This window comes from Brachyistius frenatus, unplaced genomic scaffold (assembly GCF_029030835.1).
Source record: "Brachyistius frenatus isolate BFR_SWC_R1_liver_20210118 unplaced genomic scaffold, ASM2903083v1 Contig_27, whole genome shotgun sequence".
NCBI lineage: Eukaryota > Metazoa > Chordata > Actinopteri > Embiotocidae > Brachyistius > Brachyistius frenatus.
The window spans coordinates 3,296,142-3,305,423 of NW_027210626.1; the positions used below are offsets into that span (position 1 = coordinate 3,296,142).

At 37.7% G+C, this 9,282-nt stretch overlaps 2 protein-coding genes across 2 annotated transcripts; both read left to right on the forward strand.

The window, feature by feature from the left end:
• The first annotated feature begins 463 nt into the window (after positions 1–463).
• On the forward strand, positions 464–1,399 carry LOC138620843 (olfactory receptor 2B6-like). The gene has a single exon (XM_069698426.1). The coding sequence runs from the start codon at positions 464–466 to the stop codon at positions 1,397–1,399; it is 936 nt and encodes a 311-aa protein (XP_069554527.1).
• A 1,636-nt stretch (positions 1,400–3,035) lies between these two features.
• On the forward strand, positions 3,036–8,929 carry LOC138620844 (olfactory receptor 6N1-like). Its single transcript, XM_069698427.1, is given in 4 exon segments — positions 3,036–3,230; positions 3,232–3,336; positions 8,452–8,766; positions 8,909–8,929. Coding segments are annotated over 4 exon segments (636 nt in total).
• Positions 8,930–9,282: the final 353 nt, after the last annotated feature.

Here is a 9,282-nt window from a genome sequence, read left to right on the forward strand (position 1 = left end):
AGAAGTCAATATACTGCCCAGGAATAACCCTTGGGATGTGTTTTAAACATTTGTTTGGTTTATTTACTTTTGTATCTTTAAAGTCACCTAAATAGTTACGGTAAAATAATATGAATACTACTTTTACTAATAATACTGATACTTGGTATGACAACGTTATCTAATTGTTCTGGGGATGGGGAGTGGATTTAACTGATATATTTTTTGACATGACTTCACCAGGACAAGAATAAGTTGATTTCCGTTGTTTGGTTGTGTGAATGAAGCTCTGGAGATCTAATGACTTCTGATTGGCGTGTGGCGATATTCAACAAAGAATAAAAGAAGTTGCATAGTTTGCCGTAAGAGTGGTGGTTGATTCCAGCCGTCGTCATAATATTGTTTTTCTTATATATCGACCTGAGGATAATATAAGCAAGATATAACCATCTAGTTACAATAGGTAAGCAACGAAAACAACGAAATGAGCAACGAAACAATGACAAGTGTGTTTTCCTTGTCGGGATTCAATGAAACAACAACAACGTACAGACTCACTCTTTTCTTCCTCACGTTGTTGTGTTACAGTGTGATTTTGCTTGTGAATGTTGCTCTTATTGTTACTATCGTGTTGGAAGAAAAGCTTCACGAACCCATGTACATCTTCCTGTGTAATCTGTGCACAAACAGTCTTTATGGGACTGCAGCCTTTTACCCAAAGTTTATTTTTGATCTGTTTTCTAACACACGTGTTATATCTTACACTGGCTGTCTGTTACAGGTCTTTGTCATATACTCCTATGCAGCAACTGATTTTTCTATTCTTGTACTGATGGCCTACGACCGGTACGTGGCTATATGCCGACCACTGGAGTATCACTCTGTAATGACCAAACACAGGGTTATTTTGTTGGTGTGTATCTCCAGACTCGTACCTTTGATGTGTCAGGCTCTTGTGATGATAATGACCTCTAAACTGGAATTATGTGGCTTCCTCATTGAAAAACTTTATTGTGAAAACTGGGCAATCCTTAAGCTTTCATGCGATTCAATAACAATGAATAACATTATTGGATTTATAGTTATATTTTTCTATCTTGGACATTATGTGTTTATTGTGTGTTCCTATGTTGAGTTGGTAAAATCAGCTCTGAAGTCGAGAGAGGGCAGGAGGAAGTTCATGCAGACATGTGTGCCACATTTATTATGTTTGCTGAATGTTTTGGTTGCTCTGCTTTTTGACCTCATGTACGCTAGATACGGATCTAAATCTGTGTCACAGGATGTAAAAAACTTCATGGCTGTACAGTTTCTGATGTTTCCACCGATTCTCAACCCTATTATATACGGCCTCAAACTGTCTCAGGTTCGCAACAGTTTTGTACGTTTGTGTACGTACACAAAGCAGGTCAATGGGTAAGGCTGATATATATTATCATATGTATGATATATATTGTGTCTTTCTGTTTTCACTTCAGTCATTCTATCTTAAAAAAAAAAAAGGACATGGTTGATCAGCCCTTTCCTAGTCCTGCATCCAGAATTTGGTTGATGGATAAAAAAAGACACTGGTATCTGATATGAATATGAATGTGTATTTTCATGGTTCTTTAAACATTCTGTTTTGATATGATTTGTGAATTGTCCATCAGAGAAACCAAACACATTAATGCCGATAGGTACTTGAAGTGATTCATATTCCACATGTCGTAATTGTAAGAATTGAGGGAGCTAAAATATTGTTACGTTTTTCATTTGCAATTTCTATTCACTGTGTTTCAGACAGGTGTTGAATAAATGTCCTGGCCATTTTGGAGCCTGTATTTTTTTTTTTATTGCTAATGATTTGTATTATTAAAAGGGGTTTGTAATATTTGTTCAACCCTTGGGTCAGTATAATTAATAATGAAACAATTTATGTTTTTGCCTTATTTCTCCAATGACATGCAAAACCAATGCAAACAGTTATACATTTAAAGAGAAGTAGATCAAACTAAGATTCCTGATACTGCTGATTTTGTTGCGTGAACTTTTACACTGTTGGTGACAACATGAATAACTAAACATATTAATTTTTAATATTTGTTGTGAAATCACAAAAGTAACAAAAATGTGAAGCATTAAGGAGTGAAATCAGTTTAAAATTTTAATATTTAGTTCAACATTTTTTAAAGCCTGATTTCTATTGTCCCAGACAACAAATGAAACACAAAGAGATTTACCTGACAGTTGGTGGGTTTAATCAGCATTGTGTGAAAACCTTGAATGTAACTGACGTTCATTTACACATGGAAATCCTAAACTATAGCTTTGAGTAAAAATTGTACATCAAGCAGCACACACTATAATGTCAATAATAGATGATGTCATCCATTAAGAGGGTACCTAAAATTTTGTGTTGTACTTGTATTAGAAATATTAACATAAAAACCTAGTGCCCACAATACCGAAAATGCAGCTGGATGGCCGAAGCCTGTAGTGTGTGATCACATGTGCAGTATAATCATAGCAGAAACCCAATGTAGGTTCTTATTATATTATGTGAGTATTTTTCTGGTGCGCTCTTCTTCTCTCTTTCTCCCTGAGGGGAAACAAAAACTACGTACTGCTTTTTCTTTCACTTATCAGACCTCAGACATTTGATCACTGATGGCCATTATTAAAAAGAAACACACACGCACACGCACACACACACACACACACACACACACACACACACACACACACACACACACACACACACACACACACACACACACACACACACACACACACACACACACACACACACACACACACACACACACAAGTGAGCTGCAGCAGCACAGTGAGGAAGCAGTCATGCACATGCCATGAAGGCATTGTGATCCTGGCTTAACCGTTTTGTAAGAGATTTAGGTACACTATGCCAGCAGCAGCGAAGGTGTTCTGGATCTGCGAGTAGCGGGCGACTGCTACTTCTTTCTGTTCCCCAATAAATTATCACAAAGTGCTCAAGTTTCAGGATGAAACTTAAAGTAGCTCTTATGGGCTTTATACTGGAGAACTGCTACAAAATGAGTAACACATCCAGTAAATTTGTGTTTTCTCTGTCTGGCTTCAACGCAACAGCCATCTACAGAGTCACACTTTCCTTTCTCACTTTACTGTGTTATTGTCTTAATGTGGTGGTTAATGTGTCTCTCGTTTTAACCATAATATTGGATCCAAACGTTCATGAACCCGTGTACATCCTTTTGTGTAGTCTGTGTTATCAACGGGCTTTATGGGACAGCAGGATTTTATCAAAAATTTCTCTCTGATCTTTTGTCTGATATTCATGTGATATCGGATGCAGGATGCCTTTTGCAAATGTATGTACAGTGGTGTGAAAAAGTGTTTGCCCCCTTCCTGATTTCCAATCGAGAGCTCGGCTGTCAGTGAAATTCCTCCGAAAAAATGGAGGTGAGAAGATGTGAAATTGAAGGAGAGGCAGTTCTCCTGGGGGACTTACCTCAGGTTGGTAATTTGTGATCTTTTAGCTTTGTTATGTAGAATTACAGCACACAGTGAATTAATTTTGAAATTAATGAACGATATTGTTTCGATTTGTACGTGATGCCTCAGAGGGACAAATGGACGGCATGTACCAATCACAATGATGAAATACCGGTTACGTAATTACAAATCTCCAGACTAACTTGTGTTGGCTGTAACCTCCCTGATGTGCCTCATTGGAAACTGTCAGGCCTCGGGGAACAGGGCTGACTAAAGACAGCTCATTATGATCCAATGGTCAAAGCTGCCCTTAGGGGAAGGCCTGCAAAACAAAAAGCTTTGACATCTAATTAGAGAATCTAAATAATACAGCACAATGTCATATTGTTACAGTCTGCTATTTTTATTTAATTTTTACTTTACCTGTTGACACCAAAATGTTGCCAGAGGGCTCAACTTTTAAAAATGGGAACCTCAGCGGGGATACTGCAGTTGTTGTTTTCAAAGAGTTACATGCAGTAATTATGGTCGAAGTGGTCAACAGGTCATTAACTTCATTCTCCTCTGAGAGCAATTAATGAAGCAACACTGCTCTGGAAGGTCCGTCTCAGCATTAATCCACACAAACAAGCTGTTTAGCCAGTGTACCTTCAGTCTAATTTAGCCATCTCAAACCAGAAATAAAAAGATTAAACCACATTAATGTTTTATTTTCCCATAATACAGTTAAATAAATTCAGTTATTCAATTTGTGTTTGCCTAATTGGTCTTAAGATGTGACCACCATAAACTCATATCCGTTATAATGAATTTGAATGGACAAACGCCGTTTTTGAGGAAAAAAAGGAGACTCATCAGGAACTTGTGCAACCTGATCAAATCCACTGTCCCATTTAAATATAAACTGTTTGGCTTTGTTGAAAGTCACATCGAGTATGTTTAGTATTTGGAACATTCTTGGCATATTAATACACAGCTGAGAAATCGGTTATGTATCAGGAGATTGAAATATCTACTGGATAGACATTTTGTTACATTTTGTTTTTAATGAAACCTGCTATTTATCAGAAGTTATTGTAACTGGTAGGAATCTCAACAGACCATTGACCAGTAGCAAATAGCAGCTATATGCTTTATCATATACAACTATTGGAAAAGAGACAACAGCAAAAAACTAGATACTTTCATGGATAAACATTTGGGTCTTCAAAAAACATGCAAAATATACTTATAGGTTAGCAAAATCCCACACCACAGTCCTGCCTATGGTTTCTATCAGGTCTACAAAGTGCAATAAAAAGTAAAAATTTTGCATTTAAAAAGGCAAAAACAGCTAAAAAAGATCTTCGAAACATTTTACATACCATTCATCTTGCACACACTCATCTATAACTGCACAATATCCATAAGTAGCTCATGTAACTCTAAGAGTTGTAACTGTGACTGTAAGAAAATTTCCAATCCAATGGAAGCTATAAGAAAAGCTTGCAGGTAAACAATATGATCTGTCATCTTTTTTGACTATCCTTGACCGACACTTACTGCATACAAAAACTAGAATTACCGACTTACAGCTGTCTGTCTTTGCCAACCAGTCAAGTCGCAGTCAACATCCATGTCTACCCGGATTCACATATGGAGCGAAGACTTTGAAGGACTTTGGCCAATAACTCTAGCTCTGTGATCGATCACAAATTTGTAGCCATGACAGTGTCTGACCAAATGTGAAATATCATCTAATTTCCCCTTCTGTTCCTGAGTTATGGCCTTGTAATCATAGGACAAACGTAAGTCACACTGTCATTTGACCTATAACCACCAAAACCTAATCGGTTCATCCTTGAGTCCAGGTCGTAGCCTCCGGGTCTGAAAAGTGAAGCCAAGTGTCATAAAGTGCAACACCACTGAGGCCCACTAGGGGCTGGTCCAAAATATCTCTTTCTCCATAGACTTCCATTCAACTTCTCTAATGTAATACAAAGTCAATGCATTTTTTCTACCAGCCACTTTATATCATTTACTAAATTCACTTCTTCTGGTTAGTGTTCTGGTGGTCCCTCTAAAAATAATTCCATAATTAATTAGATATTAGGCCTCAAAGAGCGGTATGATTGGGAGCAGGTCTGGTTTGATTGACAGGCCTCAGGGACAATCAGGTTGCCAATACAGGTTGAAGGGCATAATGTCCTTGGCTTTTCAGCCAAATCCACCTTCAGCTACTCCAGAGTTTGTCCAATTAAGATCATATCTGGCTTAAAAAAAGAAAAAGAAAGTGATAGCCAAAATGCCAGACTGGTGGATTTAAAAACGACAGTTAACAAACCAATGGGTGACGTCATGGTAGTTTGCCACCTGGTCCAAGTGAACGTTTGTGCCAAATTTGAAGAAATAACCACAAAGTGTTTTGAAGGATTAGGCACAAGTAAAGACATTCATACAAACAACACCAAAAAATATTTTTTCCAGCCATTATGGTGTAATAGTTATACTACTGATTAGAGCAGTGGCACCCTGGTTCCACGGTTTATGAACGGAACTGATTGCTGAACCAGAATTTAGAAAAGCAGTATTCGCACTAATCACAACGTACCACTGAGCTGAACTGGAATGACATTAGTCTTTGGTCAAAAGAAAAAGAAGTGGACAATTTAACTAGTTCACATAGTTGATGGCAATACCTCAACATTTATTCCAGAAAATTATGTCAATTCATTTCAGACTGTGTTCCAACTTTCACGAAATTAAATCTAATAATTGTTGAGATAATTCTCTATGGTCAGAGGTGGTGGACCATCTGACCAACCTAGAGGCTGAATCCCGTCCCATGAGCCGTATTGTTGGCGTGGTCAAAAACTGATGCGTTCTCGAAAACTGAAAGATGCAGTGCAGGAAAATTCCCAAACTCTCTAGAGGTTAAATATTGTTGTGACGATTACCAAGCAGGATAAGTCTAAATACTTCACACACCTTCCAGAACCCACAGTTGTGTTTTTTTTGTATATGTATATATACACACATATATATACTGTATACACACACACACACACACACACACACACACACACACACACACACACACACACACACACACACACACACACACACACACACACACACACACACACACACACATATATATCATTCACAGCCTGATTTAATTCACAACTCATTCCTAAAAACATGGAGAAAATCTTTATCCAAAGTTGAGATTCAATTTGTGGAAATTTATGCAAATGTAGCCATATTTAATTAGATAATGTATTATTTGCATATTAAAAGGTCCCATACTGTATAAGTCCAGACCTCCATTTTTTTCTGTTTCAATGATTAGTTTCGATGAGGTTTACATGTTTTAAATACTGTAAAAGTATTTGCACTCAGCCAGCATTCAGCAACTGTACCGTTTGGACCTCCGTTAAATTTGTGATGTCATATGTCCCCCCTCAGCATGGCCCTCTGTCCAATATAGAGCTAACATTCTGTTGCAGTGCTAACAAAGGCCAAAGAAACCCCGTCAATCAGTAAAGAGGGTATCTGATCTTAACATCATAGCTATGGTGCGGGGCTTTTACATGCAAACAAACATCCGCTTTTTGTAAGTGAAGGACTAAACAAATATATTTTAATTTCAATTAAACTTTCCAAACTCCCACAATAAGTACAAACAGTAAGCATTAAAGGAAGCAAAATTTCACAGTGAGTGGTCATACGAATGCTATAGCTTACTACCACAGTCTTCTGCCCACTACGATTGGAAGTGTTACACAGTGCGGAAAACTCTTAAAGTTATTTCAGCGGCTGTTTCCTCGTCTGTCCGACAATCATCTTTGTTTCAGTCGGAGGTTTCTTTGTTGTAGCTCCATTTCCAGATTTGAGAAAAGCGCTACTCAAAATGTGGGACATCGTCTCAATATGTAGGACACAGGACAAAGGATAAAAAAGCTGTGCAGTCCCAAATAAAGTGGGTCACCCTCACAGAAATAGAAGTAGAATAATTGAATCATGCAGCTCTTCTAGACTTTTTGCATATTAGCATACCAAATGACAAATGAACCCTTCTTATGATGAAAAGAGTCATTTCTCTGGAGGTGATAATGCCTTTTATTTCATCCCGAAATGACGGCCAGCTTCCTCTAAGCTTTCAAAGTGTCTCCAAAATAAAAGTCTTTTGGACAGAGGCAGATCATTACTATTTAATTTGTTACAATCAGTATTCACGGTATATGTTGTGGCATTCTAGCTCTCTCACCTTTTTTTTTTTTTACATGGATCCCAGAAATACTAAACTATTATTTTCGCATGTCTAGGGAAAGGATTTATCATGGTAATAATATATGATCAAAAATAAAATGATTGTTGTGTCATAATTCCCCGGAGCAGGAAAAAACATTATGGCATCTAGATTCAGACAACATTAAAAACTCGTAACTCCTCCCATCGCCATCACTTGTGAAGTGATCTGACGAAGAATCTAATTCAAGAGCAAAATGTAGAACAGACCTGAAGGTGACTGAAACCCAGTTTTGGTAAGTATCATCACTACTCTAGATATGACTGAGATAATAGTACATTATCTTTCTGCGTTTATCACACAAATGTTTACATGTTTCTTTTCACAGATGCTGTAAAACCAAACTACTGAAGACAGGAACCAGAGTTTGTGAAACGACAACAGCAAAAATTTTATTCTATGTTTATCCGCGTGGAATGGAAAATAGTACTTTTCACTTTAACCTCACCATGTTTGTAAATATTGGAAACTACCGCTTTCCAGCCTTCTTTTTTTGCCTCCTGCTCTACAGCTTTATCATCTTTGCCAATCTTTTCATGATACTTGTAATATCCCGACAACGATCATTACATGAGCCCATGTATATGTTTATTGCTCTGTTGTCTTTCAACTCTCTATACGGCTCCTCTGGTTTCTTCCCCAGATTCCTCAGAGATCTCCTGTCTGACACTCATTTGATCTCACGTCCTGCTTGTTTCACTCAGATCTTCATCATTTACACGTATGGTTGCTGTGAAATGACCATGCTCGCCATGATGGCATATGATAGATACATTGCTGTTTGTCATCCTTTGCACTATCACAATAAGATGACCTCTAAAACTGTTTTTAAGTTGGCGATAGTGGCTTGGATCTTTCCAGCCTTTAATCTCATATCGTGCATCGCTATGTCGGCAAAACTTCCTTTGTGTGGTAATGAAATACAAAAAGTCTTCTGCGCCAACTGGAATGTGGTTAAATTATCATGTGTTGGAACCGCTGTTAATGATGCTGTCGGTATGCTTTTGACGACGACTACAGTTTTTCTTCCCCTCTCTTTTGTCCTCTACACTTATTTACGAATTTTAATTGTTTGCTCAAGAAGCTCAGCAGAGTTCAAGGGGAAGGTACTTCAAAGCTGTCTGCCACACTTGGTTTCATTTGTGATTTACTCCATTGCAGGGTTTTGTGATATTGCTCTGAGTCGTTATAGTCTCGAAGAGATAAATCCATTTGTGGCTGTAATTCTGTCGCTGGAGTTTGTTGTCATTCCTCCCATTCTGAATCCTCTCGTGTACGGCCTAAAGTTACCAGAAATTAGAAGACACGTTTTTAGGCTGCTGTCAAAAGATGATTATTTCGGACAATAACGCAACACGTTGTATGTCTATGACTTTACAAACACAGACTGTGATGACAATAAAGTACAGAACATGTGAACAGTGAAAAAGTACAAACGGTTTAATCCCAATTTCTTCTTGCAATTTGAGTACGTGCATTTTACTCCTTGGACCTAACACAAACTTTATGCCCTTTTTTATTTTATGTCAGTTAAT

Excerpts from the sequence above, each read along its gene's own strand:
- LOC138620843 (XM_069698426.1), top strand. The coding sequence starts at position 464 with ATGAGCAACGAAACAATGACAAGTGTGTTTTCCTTGTCGGGATTCAAT.